This window comes from Pollicipes pollicipes, unplaced genomic scaffold (genome assembly GCF_011947565.3).
Source record: "Pollicipes pollicipes isolate AB1234 unplaced genomic scaffold, Ppol_2.1 Scaffold_7231;HRSCAF=8579_pilon_pilon_pilon, whole genome shotgun sequence".
Classification (NCBI taxonomy): Eukaryota; Metazoa; Arthropoda; class Thecostraca; order Pollicipedomorpha; family Pollicipedidae; genus Pollicipes; species Pollicipes pollicipes.
The window spans coordinates 43,610,077-43,628,410 of NW_023597034.1; the positions used below are offsets into that span (position 1 = coordinate 43,610,077).

At 51.5% G+C, this 18,334-nt stretch overlaps 1 protein-coding gene and 1 non-coding gene across 2 annotated transcripts in view; both read left to right on the top strand.

Annotated features, from left to right (window-relative positions):
• The first annotated feature begins 4,290 nt into the window (after window positions 1-4,290).
• On the top strand, window positions 4,291-4,363 carry TRNAA-AGC (transfer RNA alanine (anticodon AGC)). The gene has a single exon. It is a non-coding gene; the product is annotated as a tRNA-Ala (tRNA).
• Window positions 4,364-16,257: 11,894 nt separating this feature from the next.
• Window positions 16,258-18,334, top strand: part of LOC119110162 (E3 ubiquitin-protein ligase UHRF1-like) — a 2,408-nt gene continuing 331 nt past the window's right edge. Inside the window, exons 1-5 of the mRNA XM_037233898.1 lie at window positions 16,258-16,304; window positions 16,742-16,943; window positions 17,241-17,372; window positions 17,655-17,741; window positions 18,287-18,328. Of these exons, the coding sequence (XP_037089793.1) occupies window positions 16,794-16,943; window positions 17,241-17,372; window positions 17,655-17,741; window positions 18,287-18,328 (411 nt within the window). The 5' untranslated portion in view covers window positions 16,258-16,304; window positions 16,742-16,793. The remainder of the gene's footprint in view (window positions 16,305-16,741; window positions 16,944-17,240; window positions 17,373-17,654; window positions 17,742-18,286; window positions 18,329-18,334) is intronic.

Here is an 18,334-nt window from a genome sequence, read left to right on the forward strand (position 1 = left end):
ATTGTTCATATCTGATATGCGGAAGACCTTCAGCTTCTAGTTTTTGGGCATCGTAAGTTCAAAATTATTTTTGTGGGTTGATGACCTTCAATGTACCAAGATAAACTGTTTTAACGACGTCGTGACGCTAAATAACGAAGGTGTTTTCGGCACTCAACATTTCTTGTGCATCGACGGTACCGGTACGGTACCCGGTACCCGGTACGGACGGACGGACGGTCCTTAGTTTGTGTTGACAGTACACAATGCTTTATCCGAACCGTCGATGCATTGTTGTTAAGCATTACAACGTCGTTTAACCTGTAGCTCCTAGTAAATCGAAGGTCGTTAATTCAGCATAAGAACTTATAATGTCGTTCATGAATTTTCTTTCATTTTGTAAGGCACGTGGTTGACCTTCCTATTGCATACTTTGCAGGCGATGCCATATAATTCTGGCCTTTTATGTTCTCTGATAAGTAAAAGCCGGAAACCTCAACATCGACGGATTTTCCCGTGCTTATGAGTTGCTTACTTACTTATAAGTTGCTCATAAAAGCGTAAAATGTCATACGGGTCAGTCAATTAAATGAGCTGAAATGAAGTTGCTGCTCCTGAACTTTAATTTACGCACAGTTGTCTGTATACAGATATGTTGCAGGCAAGTTACATACGTTCCGGAACTCCTGTCGCAGCCTTCGAAAACCAGAGAAATGGCTGCAGGCCCCGCTCAGGCTATCCCGTAAAAACGCTGGCTGAGATTGGCAAACCATGCGATGTCCTTGAAAACGTTGCATGTCGTAAACTTTTGGCAGTGGTGCATGCTTAATTGCCGTGGATGTTTCAAGCTTGGGCTGCGCCTCAGGATGAGTTTGACGTGACGTGAGTGCGATGGGTTTGAACATGCTCAAGTACCGCCACGGACGAGAGGAGGTCTCCACGATAGCGTGCTCACGGGCTCTCATCGTGGACCAATAGACTTCACACTGAATTTTCGCGGCGGCATGATTGTGATCATGGTACGGTAGTTGTTTCTTTTGTTATCCCCAGCATGCTTTTCGTCACATCACGTCTTTGGTCACTTTAGAAGCAGTAGTCCGCCGCATCAGATATCAGCACGTCTGCGATTATGCGGAATGCCAGAGCGTCATTTAGCATCGTTTGAATAGTAGGAAAACTGAGTCCAATTCTGAAACATGCAGGTTATAGAAAGTACTTGTCAATTCGCGCAAGGCCCACATGCCATTTCTGATTTTTCTGTCAAACGCCCGTCTCGCTGGTGAAGTGGAAAGAGATTAAGCCTATCGTCCCGATTGCTCGAGTGTGACCATACTGTGAGAGCACAGAACACCGGACTCGTGAGAAAACACACACCTCTTCCAACGGCCAGTGTACACGCGATGGCCACTCCGAAATAGCGAGCGTGCACTGAACAATGCTGCTTCTCATGCAGACCCGGCCAGTGCGCCGTGATCATTCTTACAAGCACCCAGCCCTGGTAGAGATCAGTCCAAGGTAACGGCTGGTAAGCCTTCTGGAACGAGACGCTCCGTGATGAGAAAGCAAGGCGGGGGTGCTCATCTTCTCTGGTTAGTAGAAACTACCGAGCGAGTTAGCAACGATCGAGACCAGGCCCTGTGCAGAACGTGGTTTCGAATTTAGGTTGAAGTGGTCCAGGGCAGGGTATGGTGTGTTTTTGCCTGATCTGGCTCCTCGATTTGTTCTGATTTGTACACGAGTCCCACTTCTGAATACAGTAGAAATGGTTCTGAATTGAGGGGGGGGGCAGAGCTATTTCTGCCAGTAAGATACTTATTGCAAAAAAACTCGATGCGATTACACTCTGGGCTAAGTGAAGTCAATCGATGTCAGTTCTCGCGAAACAGACCATCCAGTGAGTGAACCGCACGAGCACCATGCTGAGAGGAACCCACCAGCCACTGGAGAGGCGTGCTCCTCCTAGCGGGGGCGCTGTTGGTCAGTATCTTGGTGCTGACCCTGCGGAGGAGCGGCCGGCAGTGGCGGGGCCTCTTGGTGGAGACGCGCCGCAGCCGCAGCCGGCGGCGGCGGCGGCGCCTCACCTCCTGCGGCTCTGCCGCGCCGGCCGGCCCGCCCACCGGATCGTCCACCATCGCAGCCGCCCTGCAGACGACACCACTGCGGTGACGGCGGCCGCTCCAGCAGCGGCGGCGTGCTGTGCCGGTCGGAGCGGTGACGGGGCTGCTTGAGCGGGCAGGTGTTCTTGGTCGCTCAGGGAGGTGCGGCGTCTTCTCCAGCAGATCAGGCGCTCCTGGCCACGAAGGATAGCGACGGCTTCGGCGCGGCTGTGTATTGGCGAGCACACCAGCAAGTAGCGCTAACGGAAGTATGTTCAAGACCGAGCACTGGACTCTTGCAGGCGGCGGGGACCTTCCCGCTGCGGGAGGCGCAGGATAGATTAAACCGAGGCCCAAAATCTGCATGGACAGGAGAGCCGAGGGAGAAGACTAAACAGAATATAGACTGAGGCTATCCAGGAAAGGCTAGTGCGGAAAGGCTGGCACTGGGACAAACAGGGGCAGACTGGGGCCCACTGGGGCAGGCTGATGGAGACTGGGGCAGACTAGGGCAGGCTGGGTCAGACCAGGTCAGGATAGGTCAGATCGGTGCAGACTGGAGGCCAGTCACCGCGGAGGGTCGCGCTCACCCCGCACGCCGCCGCAACCCACTGAGACCTGTCTGACAGCGCCGAGACGCCCCCACCTCTGCCGGGTGGCGTGACGGGCACGCGTCACGTTCGTGCTGACGTACGGTCGAGATGAGAGCGGCCCAGTTAACCCGCCAGCTTCGGCTGCTGCAGAAAGTGGCGCGCGCCGGACCGTGAACGGTTGCTGCGGTACATGCACACTACGGGAAACTTGCACTCTTCTGACGCTACGCTTCGTGGTGACATCTGTCTTACTCCTTACAATTATCAGTGCAGGTCGATCGGCTGCCAAACCGGTTTTGTGACACTGACACTGACACTGCCACTTGAACAGTTGGCACATTCTAAATCAATCAACTTCTTGCTACGAGCAGACTTCCTTCGGGTCACAAGTTGTAGGGGCGGGAGGACTGTGAAAGGTGATTTGGGAATTTCTTCGCACGCAGGATGGGTTGTCCTCACCTGTGTTGCGAAAACCTTGCCCGGAGCAACAATCTGTTTGAAACAGTATTGGCGCGTTTTGCATCAATGTAGCGAAAAACATTTCCGACAACCTGGCCCTGCACCCGTGCTAGAAGGCTTTGGAGACTGTGATTATGGTCCTCGCTTTTCAATTGCTTGGGGCTATTTTACCTTTATTGCACGATTTGTTACCGATATTGCAAGTTGATATGACCAGCGTTTTACAGTTCCAATGACTTTTCAAATCAAGCGCAATCGGGTCCACATCAAAACCAATTCTACGACACCTGACGAAATTCCGAGTTACGAACCTGCAAACCTGCGAAGCTGCATGAAATTTGCTGATTTACGCTTCGAACTTTTACATGGTGTAAATTCGTAGGTACGTAGGCTCGCAATTCACTTCATGAAGCTTGACACAGGCCAGATGCCTGCGTGCTGAGTGCCGAAAATTACATCTGACAACTTTCCATGAGCCCGCCGTTGGTGGGAGCATGACAAATCTGTACAAATTTCCGAATAGCGCTCAGCGGAATATGAAAACCTGAATGGTTTTTGCCACAATGTCTTTTGCACCGCAGCCTTTTTGAAATGGACCTCGCAAATGAGACACCCTGTAAATGTCCCGAAATTTGGAATATGTATGTTCAGCAAACCCACTGTGGGAGGGTGAGGACCACAAGCCATAAGAACAGCTACTAGATCGGTTAGAACCACTTGCCTGTTGCTGAGTTCTGAGCCAACGAAAGATCCAGAAGGAAAACGTAAAGCGCAATATAAAAGGGTCCCCTGTGGAGGCAAACGGAACAGAGGACCATGGTATCGTATGTTACTGCACACCCCGCGACCCCGGACGCCATTTGTGTGTATATCCGCGCGTGGCTGTGATAGTATGACAGCCTATGTTGTACATATAATTCATTTTGTATTCAGGACAATTCGGGCTTTTCGCTAATTCGTACTGCGTTGACAATCATAGCAACATATCGTCTAATGGTTGCTGTACCAGATTGGCTTCACGGTATACCCAGAGACCACTACATGATCTTGTCCGGCACGGCTGTTGGGTGAAAGGAGTCGACGGGGCGTGGTCTCGACATTTGGGGGTCAGTATCGGACAAGGCCGGGCTTCGGCGCTCACCTGATCATGTGGTTCGTCACGTGGGGCTGTAGCTCAAGTGGTAGAGCGCTCGCTTAGCATGTGAGAGGTACGGGGATCGATACCCCGCAGCTCCAAGCTCCGGTTTTGGATGACAAGTCACGAGCATGAGGGCATGCGGTAGCCGTCCGCATTAAGGCGGGAACGATTCCGCGTGTGGGTGCTCAGCGCTATTGTGCCAGCTGTTTTGACACCAAAGTTTCAGACGAATCCGAGGATCCTGAGGTGCTCGAAACTGGCTGCACTTGGATTTAGCCTCAAATGATAATCAGGATCACTCTGTGATACCAAGGGCTTCGTGATACAATAGCCAGGGTCTCTGGGTCCCTATAATAGATTTACAACTCTTGCGTGATAGACTAGTGATGACATCACTCGTGTCAGTCCTTCTCGTGAGTACAGGAAATATACCTGTTGTCAGTCTATAACTTCTATTTGTCAATAGCTTACACTTAACATTCACACCACTTACACATAACACCCACACCACTTACACTCAACACTCACACCGCTTACACGCAGCACTCACACCACCTAACTCAACACTCACTGCGCACCGCAATGTCCACGTGCATAACTAACGGCAGCCTTGCGCCTTCGAGTCTGTGGCCTTATGAGCCCTCATAGTGACGGTTGGTTATTCATGGTTATTTGGATAAGAACCCTTTTCACCAGTATTGATCATTTCAGAGATATGAAATTAAAGAGACTGGAAAACAGTGGGTGCAGCCTGCCCCGGACAAACGGGGAGTCGCGGGGATGCAGACGGAAGCAAGAAACAGGGTTATAAATGGAAACGATTCGCGTTATATACTGCCTCAAACGGAAGCGAGTCCTAATCACATGTTACGGTAATGATATCATAATTTACCAATGAAAAGCGAGTAAGACATTGTACGATGCTCGGCTAAGCCAATCACGGGGATCGCAAGGCGGCCCCCGAACTATCTCATGCAACAGGTGGCTGGTGGGGTGCTGAGAGTGACGTTTTTATCCGATATGACGAAACAAACTCACTAATAACTATCCGCATATTTTGAAGTGGAAAAGACTGCTATAGGCACCACAATCTCTGTTTAGTAAATGTGCTCCTTCATGCGTCATAGCTTGATTACGTCATCGTATCTTGCACAGCACTGACTGAGAGTCAACTGGCAGCCGTTTTATCTGGAAATCGCGCTGACGAACGCCAGATACGAACGCCTCGGCAATTATCTTATTCTTGGCCTTGATCGCCGCATTGCTTACAGAATGGCAGGATTTAAATTCTGTTATATGACGTCATGGATGCCAAGGTGACTAAAATGCTTTCCCCCCGCCCCGATAAACCTTTCCTCATTTTCGCGGGCGTGTAGCTCAAACTAGAGGGGCTTAGGTCTTAAAAAGGGCAGGATTGTGAACAGTACCAAAAGATCTTCAAGATGGCTATTTCAGTTAAAAACCATATGATGTGGAGCATTCCCTTCAAACAAAGCACTGGATCACATTACGGCTGCTATGCGTAGTTTATGCTCCGACGGAGCAGATGGCATGTGGTGAATGATTTCTTTCCCACGAGAGTTAAATGTCTCCTAGTGCTTTTCTCGTCCTAGTGCCTTCTGAAGAAGTGCCTTCTATATGTCTTATGGCATCTGGAGGTTTTTAGGATTCTGGAGATATTTATAGCCGTGAAAATAACAGATACATCACAGCGCGGGGTCGTTTCAATGAAATTTTGAATAAATGTTCAAAATTTTCGTCATTCTCATTGTTCAGTGCGGACATAACACGAGTACAAGTTGCAACACACGTTGTGACGTAATCGGTGCACATCCATACAGGTTGCGGAGTACGCTAAATTGGACGGTGACTCTGGTTGCGCTTGATCATAGGCTGCGAGGAGCGCGGACCGATCGGCGCCGTGCAGCCAGTTGCGTGGCGTATCAGTGTAAAGCGTTATAAATTATGGCTCCTTTTCCATTGCGGTAATACGATGTCAACGCACTTGCGGTAGACACCATATCAAACCCATTCTCAAATAATGTAATTGTTACATCAAGTGGTCCATTGTAATAACTGGACACGCTTTTCATTGCAGGCTCGCAACCGCGACTGCTTTAGTACAGACTAATTGTCCGTGCACGGGCTGAGCTGCAGGGCTGTGTCCTGATGCACAGCTTCTATTGACGTCATTTCAGCCGGGTTCACTCGGTGCGCAGCGGGCCGGTGGGGGAATGCTGGCGCGGGGTGGCGCTGCACGGTAGCCGGGCGTTGCAGCGCGATTCGGCGGTTGGATGCTAATTAAGCACCTGCGCTCGCAGCGGCGGCCGCTACGACCTCTCCAGTGGAGCCAGCTGACGCACAGTTTACCAGCTGACTGTACGTTCAACGCCTGAGCAGTTGAAATCGGGCTAAGGGTAGCACGCCCACTGGCTTCCGGGGATAGACTACCTGAGATGGTCGGTGATGCAATCAGGGCAGAGGCCCGCATCCGCTCGCTCGGGCTGGCGGCGGCCGGAGTTGACTCTGCTGCCGTCGTCACGACGGGCCGGTCTGTAAGTGATGTGGTGACTTGGTGATACGCGTGATGCTGCGTGGTCCGCTGGCCTTGTCCGATGCTTGCCAGATGTGTTTCGGTGATTAGGTCTCAGGTGACTGGGACTGTAGGTCTGGACTACATCCTGGCGTAGGGCTGACTCTGGCGAGCTGAACCCAGTAGCCCAGATCAGGCGAAGCGATCTAGCGGAGGTGCGGCGGAGGGTGAGCGGGCAATGTCGTGGTCAGTGTACCGTGCCCGAGCCGTGAGACCAGAGCACGGTCAGCGGCTCCACGGTGGGTGGCCCGTCTTCGTCCGGTCCGTCTTGAACGAGATCCGTCTCTGATCTTCCTGGAATTTCCGAGCCAGGCGGAGCGTTTTGGGTGCGGACAGCACGTAGGCAGTATTGATACACGGTACTGATGTACAGTGTTGGCATCTTTGATGCACCTCAGCCGGATATTGTGAGCGATGTGGATCGCTATGGAATGGTAGCTGCAATAGTAGGCACTGTGGTCAGAATGTAGACATGAAAGGGTGGTGTCGTTCCTAGGGTACGTATACAGTCGTAGAGTTCAGTCAATGTAGCGCTATTGCCTGGCAGAGACGGAAGCGTTTGCATCACCTGTCTCAGCAAGGTGCTGTGTCGCTTGAGGTCGGCTAGTACATGGGATGCAAGATGTCGACGGATGCTAACTGAGCAGAAAACCGTGCCTCGGGCGTATAAAACCCCGACAGGCTTAAGTGCTGGAACAAGCCGCATAGCCTTGATGGAGGCTGGTGGGCCCACATGCAAGGTGGGTTGCGCAATACTTGTCCAAGAGTATGGAATGTTTTGCATGTTGTTTCAATGGTGTTACGTTGTCGGCCATTGTTACAGAATGTGCAAGACCCTTTGAGCAATGTAAGACGTTTGTGCATTTCACTATTTCGTCGACGTGATGTCGTTGCATCGTCTGTTGAAGTCAGAAGGATGTGTTTAACAAAAGGTAAGCTGCCTGGTTTTTACCTACGGTGCGTGTTAGATGTTCCGTTGTCGAGCGGCAAAAATGCGTCGTTTGTTTGAAAATGAAAATAGTTCTATGTTTATCGGAAGGTGTGTGTCCCACTTATCAAGGAATCGGTCAAAAAATGTACGACGTAAGAACGGAGCAGGGGATTGGGCTGTAGAGAGGCAAGGGATGGGAAGTTACAGTTGCAGTTATACAGTTATTTTATTTAAGGCGCATCCACGTGGTGGTTGTTCCGCGCCTAGTCGTACAAAGGAAAAGAGCCCACACACAATACAGAGATATACACACACGCACAAACACACAGTTTCAGTCGATGAATCAGCGATTTAAAACAGTCAAGAATGCCTGGCGCGAGGGGGCACGGATGGGCGCCGCAGGCAGCCGGTTCCACGCGGCGGCGGCGCGGTACAGAAAGTATCGTTGGGTGGCGCTCAATCGGACGCGTGGCAGATGCAGCGAGCCGACACCGCCCGAAACAGCCCGAATTTGGCGTTGGTAAGACTTGGCGCGCGTTACGAATAGAGCACGCAGGGCACTGGGAGATTCGAATACGTACAGTGCCCTGTACACATTCAGGCGGCCCCGGGGGTGCACAAAATCCGCGACGCTACGCCAGCCGAGTACGTCCAGGACGAGCTAAATGTGATCACTGCGACGGGCACCACTCACTAGCCTGGCTGCTAAGCGCATCACCCTTCGCACCCTGTGTACGTGACGCTCGGCCGCTCCACCCCTGGACAGGCAGTAGAGAATGTGAGGGAAGACGTGGATTTCGACAAGAAGCTTCAAAACCTCAGGAGTGAAGTGGTGTCGGATTTTGAACAGAGATACGAGGATTGCATTACAGCGCCGAACGAGAGAGGAGATGTGCGGTTCCCAGGTGAGGTGGTCGTCGAGGAGTAAACCCAGTACCTACACTGAAGATGATAGGTGAATGTTTGTGCCGGAAGCGTTAAATGTAGAAGTTGTCGGCCTTCGTGATAGAGGGCTTTGTGGCTATCAGCATGGAGTCCGTCTTTTCGGGGTTCATTCGGAGGTTATTTTACTGAAACCAGGGACCAGGGATCTCTAGGCCACCCCGTGGGATGAGGTAACTAAGTAATAGAGATAAGTGACTAAGCCAACATTAACCACCTGTTTCCGAACGTTCAGGTAGTCCTGGAACCACTCCGGGGACAACCCACACCATTCCAGCTTGCTGGGGAGGACGTCATGATCAACGCTGTCGAAGGCTTTGCTAAGGTCAATCGTCGTTACCGACGCACCATGGCTGTTGTCGACAGCCCCTGTCAGCCACCTGACAGCGTCGATCACGGCGTCCTCCGTCGAGTAACGTGGACGGTAAACATACTTCGATGGCGTCAGTATATTACTGTCAAGAAGGTAAGAAGTGAGCTGCGGGCAGGCGACCTTCTCGGTAATTTTCGACTGTACAGAGAGAATGGAAATGGGTCGAAAGTTGTTCAGGTCTGGTCAATCGCCCGACTTCGACACCGGGCTGATGTGCGCGATCATCCAGACGGACAGAAAGGTGCGTGATATGATAGAACAGTTGATCAAATGTAGAAGTGGTGTGCCGACTACAGGGAAACACATGTTCACTGCATAGCGTGGTACGCCATCGACACCGACAGCTCTCGACGCGCTCATGTTCCTGATGGCTGCAGAAAGCTCCGGTAGAGTGGTTGAATGCAGGGAGAATGCCGAGGCACAGACACGTTACGGGCGCGGTCCTGCTGAGGCGCGCCCGCATTACCACGCACCGCCGCTGCCTCCACAGCGATGCGAGTGTCAACGACGGCGAAGTGGGCATTGAGTGAGTCCGCCCGGGTGCCCATGTCGTGATCGGGTGTGTCACGCCCTCCCACTTGCTGCAGTCCGAATTGCCTGAAGCGGCTCCATAAATCTCGCCGCCCTGTCAGTAGATCACCGCACAAGCAGGAGCGTCGCACGAGAGTGACCAGTCCTTTCACTCTGTTACGGCACCGCTGGTACGCGCAGCGCGCCTCTGTGGTACGACAGCGCTCCCAGGTCTCGGAGCGCAGTTACGCTCCTCCACAGCTGCGGAGACTTCGGTATCTCCACGCAGCCGTGGACAGCCGGGCCGGCGTGACGTCACGGTGACGGTCGGACAGTGATCATCGACTGCGACGTTCCCCACTTCCATAAATGCGGCCACCTTGTCATCGGCGGTGCCAGCGGCGTAGAGCGGCTCTCAATCGGCGAGCAGCAGGCTCAGGTTGAACGCGTCGCAGTCGACGTGTTTCCACGGTCGCACGGTGGTGGTGACTGACCGCCGGCGCTCTCTAGGGACGGGAGCACGGAGTAGCACCGGTTGGTGGTCCGCCACAGACTCGGGGAGAACCTCAGCTAAGTCCCGCCTCAGCAGGGTCCCGGAGACCGATCACGTAGGTGACGAGCAGGCAGGCAGTGTTGGTGTCGGGTGGAGGTGGGTGGGCTTGACGACCAGCTGTTCGAGACCCATGTCTCTCGAGATGGTCTGAAAACCGCATACACCATGGTCGTCCGGGCTGAGAAGATTTATGTTGAAGTCTCCCTGTGCAAATGTTGCTTTTCCTGTGGTGACGGCGGCCTGAAGTTCGTCTCTAACGCTTCTCAGGCATTGGAACGTTGGTTCCCCGGGTGGTCGGTAGTTGGCACCGATCACCACGGTGCGGCGGCCGGGGGCCGCTCACCCAGAGCCACAGGGATTCCACCATGGGATCGGTGCCGCCTACGTCAGGCTTCGTTGCGCGAAGGGAGTCCGCGACGAGTACGGCGACTCCACTTCCGCGCGGCGGGTTCTGCTGGGCTGCTGTCGGCCGGGTGACACCGCGGTCATACCGCAGTATGCTGAAGCCCGGGAATATCAGCACCCTGTCGTGTACCTCAGGCTTGAGTCCTGTCTCAGACACACACAGGATGTCCATATGGTGTTTCTGCAGGAGCTGATTGACGTCGTCCAGGCGGTGTTTTGGCGACCGGACATTGATATGACCAATATTGTAGCGGTGTGGACTGGCAGGCTCAGCCGCGCCTGCCACAGCCGCGTATTCCCGTTGAGTCTGAGGCGCAGTTCGCCTGGCGGGGTGCACTGGCGTCTGTGGCCGGTGTACTACATCAGCAGCGCGGGCAGGGCGGCGCCGGTCAGCCCCCGCACGCAACCCGAATCGCCCGGCGAGTCACCGGCCCGCCGACCTCGCCGGCAGCGGATCAGATGGGACAGATGGTGGGCTGGTAGGCTGTGCCGGATGGTCTCGGTCACCCCACGGGCCACGTCCCCGTCCAGCCGGTCACGCCCGGTCAGCGGATGCGACCGGTCGTACGCATGTGCCGTGGAACCGGTGACCGGCGGTCCGCTCTCCCCCGACGGTAGAAACTGGGGTCGGCCGACCAGGGTCCGGGTCCGCAGGCCCGGCATATCAGCAAACATGAAAGGTGCGACGAAGGTGGCGCGCGGCCTGAAACGAATGGGGAGAACGAACATTTGAACCTGCATCGTATGTAACACGCAATATTTCATGTTTATTTTAAGTTGTTCCTCACTGCACACAGACAGTGACCGACCATCGGCTGACACTTAAAAACACGCAGGCAGAGTGTGAATACACGCAGGCTCGCCGGCAGGCGAATGCACCTAAATACTCGCAGGCAGGTGAATACACTTAAATATCCGCAGGCAGGTGAATACACTTAAATGCACGCAGGCTCGCAAGCAGAGTGTGATTAATGTGATGGCTGTAATGACAGTTTATCGCTGCGCGCATACAGCATACAGCGGCCGATGTTAGATGTTAATACACTTATGGCATCCGCGAATGTAAACCCGGTATTGACCGGGCTCCTTAGCGGCACACCATTGACCGGGAGGCAGATTCCCCTCCCCCCCCCCCTCCCTGCTTATCTCAAGAACCGTTGGGTCGAATTTTGAAAAAAGATTGCAATCGATAGCGCAATAGGCTGCGGTTTCAAACCGCAGCAAAGATTTACGTTTAAGTGTGTGCGATGGTGGCAGATCAAGGCCAAGTTCTAAAAATGCTACTTTGTATTATTGGACTGCTCCCACGATGTATTTCGTTTAGAAGCTTATCTTGTGGCGTAAAATCATAACGCCGTGATCGAACATGCTACACAGGAATGCATCCAATCTCACACGAATTGTTTCATGTCTGGAGCCAAGGTCACGTGTGGTGTAAATGAGAGCTGAAACATTGGTCTATATCTGTATTTTAATCTATTCATTTCCGTCAAGTTTGAACCCTCTAAGCGCGATGTGGGAATACTTAGTGCAATTATGGGTATCAAGTACCCCAGCAAGAGCTGTTAGTTGTTCATAGACCGGCTAAGGTCAATGTCAAATAGATGGCCTCGGTGGTGAATAAGCGGTTGGATCCACGTTCATAACGCGATTTGTAATGGAAAGCTAGACTATCCAGTTAGAGACTCATTCATCATTCAGTTGTGCGATAGGAAGCGATCCTCCTTGCAGGTTTGACCTGGTAAAGTGAGAAAGCTGGAGAATCCAGGTCATATCAGGTCACCTTCATCAAAAAGGGATGTCACGAAACGTCCTACCCCGATTCAATGCCTAGTTCGGCAGCTCTGCTACAAGCCACCATATACAAACTCTAGTAAAAGCGATGACAATATATTTCTTGACCGCTGTATGCGTAGATAGGTGCATATGATTACACGCTACGCTCGGAACATGCAAAGCATACGAAACTAAAGTCAACTATCTGTGGCACATCTTTTATGACACATCAAGTGCCATGCAATTACAGCCGGTTGGAGTCGCTTGCAGAAGCCACACACATGCAGACAGCGATACCATGCCGCCCACAGACATATTTGGCCCACTGGCAGCATGCCCTCTTCTTTGGCAGCCGGCTTTTGCGGCGCTTGCGGCCGGGCTGGCCAATCAGCTCCGTTACGCAAGCCGCACAGCGACTCTTTGATCTGCGACTGCCAGTGCTGGCGTCACTAGCACTACGGCCATCGCTACCGGCACCGCTCTCGACGCCGCCTCGTCACCTCCGGGGCCACTGCCGCCACCGCCGCTTTGCACCTCTCCACCTGCACTAGCCTGGCGTCTTGTTGTCTTGACAAGGCGCATGACGGCCAGCGCTCTGCCCCCGAGCCCCACGGGTTGGGCTGCACCCTCGTGGATGCGGGGTAGAGCCAGCTGCTCTCCCGTGGCGGACAAGATGGTGCACCGGTCGCCGCCACCGACGCCGGTCGTTCACCATCCCCTGTGCAGCAGGAGCACTGTCGAGGCGTTGATCTCGGCGACGCCCAGCATGAGGAAGAAGACGGCAATCGGCCAGCATTACAGAGGCGGCTTTCCCACGTAGTGTTCGATAATTGCGTCCATCACGTCCACACCGGCTTTCGTTGCGTTGTACGCGGGCGCGATCTCAAGCTTCTTTGTGTTCTTGTCCACCATGGGCGTCTGATGCTGAGTAGACAGCAGCAGCACCAGCTTGCCTGGCCGGGGGCAGTGCAATACCATAGTCACACCGTTGCTGAAAGCGAACTGCAGCATTGAATCGAGCGCCCAGCCTCCGACGACAGACAGCTCCTTGGGCAGGAGGCGGCGGACGCGGTTGATGGTCCCGATGCCTACCAGCCTGTTTACAAAGAGGTCCTCGGAGAACGGAACGGAGGTGAAGTACCGGTCTAAAGTCAAGTTTTGCCCGGTGCCAGACATCTCTTGCGTCATACACTTGACCATGGCCGGTACATTCTCGAACACATTATCAGGTCGGGCCAGCTCAAGCTGCGCCGGTTGGCTTCCGCACGGCCACATTTTCCACATGTAGCGAACGTTGGCGTCTGTGACCGTACGCAGAAGCAGGTCATACCTGCCAGGCTTACTCGGCATACACATCTTGGAGGCGTGGCGGCCACGGAACCTGATGAGGCTGTCATCAAACGTACGGTTTTTATAAAGGGTGCAGTACTATATAGCATTTATAGCGTTTTTATATTTTAATGTGTATGGTTTTGTCAAGGAGCGGGGGGCACACAACATTGTGGGTTTAGTGCCCTAGAGTATAGTGGAGGGACTCCCAAGTACCCTTTGAAGGGATCCCAGAATAAATTACCTCTCCCAAAATCCTCGCATCGCCGCCATTACATCTCAAAATTCTTAGATTTATATTTTGTATGCGGGAGCCCATCTTACTGTGCGCAGCCTTAGGAAACCAGCCATGCTATGCATGTACATGCATGGATATTATTCGTTTTCTCCAGATTGTGGTGAGCCTTGTCTTTTTGAGGCCAAGATTTTCGGAAGGGCATGACAGGATAGACTAAAATTGGCTGCTAAATGCCATTAAAATCGAGCACGAAATTGATTCCTAGCTTATTTACAGGTAGTCGGGTGGTCAATGTGACAAGCTTATGGCTGATGACCAACGTATTGCTTTTGCTTTATTTGTTATGAATGAGTACAAAACATCCTAGCATTGCAAATGTACTAAAAACGTGATCCACGAGTATGATAGCTGTCACAACTTCATTAACCAACCAAAATAATGCATACGACGTCGGCGGCACGCAAGATTGTGTTGGATCGCCGCAGGTTAAAATTCATTGGCACATGTCCCACTGCAGCTCTAAAGCTAAGACACCAAGGCCAAGACGGACGGAAACTGAGCGACCATGGGTGCTACGGTAGGCCAACAAAAAGGCTTCCGTCAATAAATTTAGGATCCTCGGAGCAAGCGAGAAGAGCCCGAGCCCAGCGTGGTAGACCTCTGAGCGATCGGAATCGCCCCGGCAGGTTGATGTATAGGGCTCCGGCCAGATCACAGGGTCCTCTGAGCAAAGGGGAATTATTCAAGGCTAGTGTACGGAAATTCATGTCCCTGGGCGATAAGAGTGCCCGAGCAGGTTACCACGCGCCCGGGTGGCCAGTTGCATATGCTCCGCTCGGGCAGGGAGGGGGGGGGGGGGGCAATTTGACCCGCTGAGATCTCAGAAGTTGAGAAAGCTAGAGACACCAAATTCACAGGGTATGTTGGTCTGTACGTGAACTCACTTGCGTCAAAATTTGATGCTCCTAGGTCATGACGTTCAGGTTAAATACGCTCAAACGAGGCCCAACTTCCGGTCGGTTTCCAAAGTGCCTCCAAACATTTTCACGCAACCACCGTGAACATAGGTGTCTGTTCTAAGCCAAAGGTCATTGGCGCTCATTAAAGGTCAGTGACCTTCTTTGATCTTTAGACGGTCATGGCGACCAAAATCACATATAAGACTACGTTGATACTTACATTTAGATCAGCGTCGAGTATTATGCCAGGCGTTATGTTTCTAAAACAAATGTTGACCTTGGTCATTTTAGGCCAATGATTTAATCTGACCTTTAATTAGTTCATAGAAGATGTAAAATTATATTTTTTCATCCACAGATTTAAGATGAGCAACAAAATCTATTGTATACAGAAAACTCTAGAGTTAAACAGCAGGTTAGCTCTGACCTTAGTCTGACCTACACATGTGGCTTCGTCTAACATTCCGTTATTGCATCAGATTAAACGTTTCCTTGGAAGTTGTCTTCGCCGAATCCATGGCCTGAAATTGGCCTGGCGTAGATCAGTCATTTTACAAAGTAAGCCTACATTTTATACCAAAAGATCTGCATTTTAATTGTTTATTGTTACGCAAATTTGGCGTGGCTACGCCGCACCGTCGAGAAATTATTCCGGCGACACGTGCATGGAACGAATGACCTTAAGAAATCCAGCGTTACCTTCTGATGGAGTTCCCATTCACTTTTGGACAGCGACGCCTCAGGTGCGGATGTACTAAAGCTCGCCACGGTCCCGCCCGCGCGGCGCCGCGCATGCGTGCCAAATATCGTCGATGTATAGGGATGCCTTCCGGGCCGTGGTGCGTCCTCCCCACAGACTATGACGGATTTGGATGTTGCTGTCCTCCAGGGTGCTTTAGGGAACTGACCAACCCGACCGTACCGGGTTGGCGACGCGATTGAATTGTGCCTTGCTGCTGCACGGAAGGTCGCGTGCGGCATCATGCCGCTGATGGCGGTATTCTTGATTTATTTCGTCAAACGAGGCAAGTTCCGCAGTTTGCGAAACTTTTTCTTCAAGACTATCCAATGATGCGTTTCCGACATCGGGGTCGGCTGCAACACCGTCCTCTTGAGTACTCACTCGAATGTAAGCTATCATGGCCACCTGAGATCACCAGGTTTACAACAGCTGGAAAAAGCTATATACGCTAGAGCAAGGCTACATAAACAATACGTTATAGTAAAGACATTTTTCAAGAAAATCAGCCTGACAGTTTCCAAGATTAAAACCCTGCAAGTACACCGTGAAATAGGGGTGGCCTTGAAGTCTCATATGTAAAGACATAAACGACACATCGCGGACAAAAGTATTCGCGCGAATTTCGACGCCGTCTGCGCCGACTGCTGTGCACTTCGGAGGCGCCTGTGACGTTTGGTTGGTGCTTGCCGTATGTGCTATGTGGACTTTGTAAATTCATAGGAATTACAATATTAGGAATGGAGAGAAGCAATCTGGAATGGTCCGACTTACATGCAATGTGTTTTGGACCTCACACCAAACGGCGACTTGACTTATGCTGTCGCTGTTCCAGCTCTCTGGACACGGTGTAGGCTAGGTGCATGCTTTCTCACTCGGACCCATGTCTTGCATTTAGGAAATTGTTATGACGATGCATTGCTAGACAGTGTTTCAAAAGTATTGTGTTATTCATCATTTAATGTTTGATGTGGAGAAGTACGTGCTGGTATTTAACAGTTGAAATATGATTGACTAGTTAAGCCATCACCTTTAAAAGTAAGTGGTTTATTTCACTTTTCTGTCACCTTTTGGCAAGATATTTCATCAATTATATTTTAACTTGTCTGATGTGGTCAATTATTGCAGGTGTTAAAGCTTCAGCTACTTTGCCTTTTCTGGTCACTCCCTGCATGCAGCCATGTTTGTGAAAGTGAGGACCATGGATGGCAATGCCTCAGGAGTTGTGACAATATCCAAGCTCACTACAGTAGACCAGTTCAGGAAACTGGTGGAAGATGAGCTTGATGTTGCTCCAGAATGCCAGCGGCTCTTCTTTAGAGGCAAACAGGTATGAAGTGGGTGGGCTCTTTGACATATTGCTGGTCTGCTCTTCAGGTGCTGTATATAAGCCCATTTCTCCACTCCAATTGTACTGAATTGTTTTCAGTATTATGATGGTGCATATTCTATTGGTTTTTGTGTGGTGTATTAATATTGGGGTTGTGATTTATCAGAAAACATCCATCAGGTTTCATGTGGTGTTCATTGAATACCACAAACATTCCCATTGGTAGGTGCATGCTTACATGTGTGTGGTTTTACCAACCACCAGATATGAGACAAGCTTACTTACTGTTTTTTTCAGATGGAAGATGGGCACACCATGTTTGAGTATGATGTCAATGTTAATGATGTCATACAGCTCATGGTTCGGCAGCCTCTCGCCCCTGTCAAAGCAGACAACCATAGGAGACAAGCAAACAACACCATAGATAAGGTTTGTTCCAAATTCTGTAATGCAGTGCCTTGTTAATGTCTCTCCTGTGATCTGTACTCCACTGCCAGATTGCCAGCCATCATGTATTGTAACTTTCCAAGTCCTTGCTCTGGCACAGGTAAGGATCAGCTGCTGGGACCGCCTAGGATCAGTGGTTGTGGTGTGAATAAAGATGCCTTTTCCATCTCTAGCCCAACTTATTCTTGTTGAAGAATGTCTCATAATGCTCCATTTTGTCAAGGATGCCACTCCCGCTGCTGACTGGCCTAATGCCTGTTGCAGGACAGTGCAGACAAAGGTGCATCCTCAGTGCCAGTGGAAGCATGTGGTGTCAATGGTGATGCAGCCCAGACTGTTAACTCTGACAAGGTAGGCTGATCATTTGCAGACACTTGGTCCCCATTAATCATCTAGCTGGGAGGCAGGCACACTGTTAATGTGCTCATCAGCATCCAAAAACATCCAAACACATTGATATCTGTTGTACATCATAAGTCTTCTATTAACCTGACCGTCTCCTGTGTCAACTCCCCCCCCCCCCTAAAGACATGTATTGGGTGTGTGACTCTAGCAAATTCTCCTCATGTCATTTAAACAATTTCTTCTTGGCAGGCTGACAGTTGAAGAAAGCCTAGCAATGGTGCCACTTGCTACATATATACATTAGATTTTGTCAGCTGAAAGGCATTTGAGTGTATGTAACTATCCTCAAAAGGTACGTATTTTTAAATCTTCCATCTATATTTTCCTATCCCATCGTTCGGTTCCGCAGGTCCGTGTCGCGTCCTTCGTCACGTGACCGCAGTGCCGATGTGCAGACCTCAGACCGTTTTTCCACCTCAGGCCTTTCTGATCCCGTCCTAAGTTCGCTCGTATCTCGTCCAAGTCTTTCTGACCCTGCCGCTTGTCGCCAGGCGGTGGACATGGACGACAACCGCGGCTGGGATCTCCTCTCCGCGGAT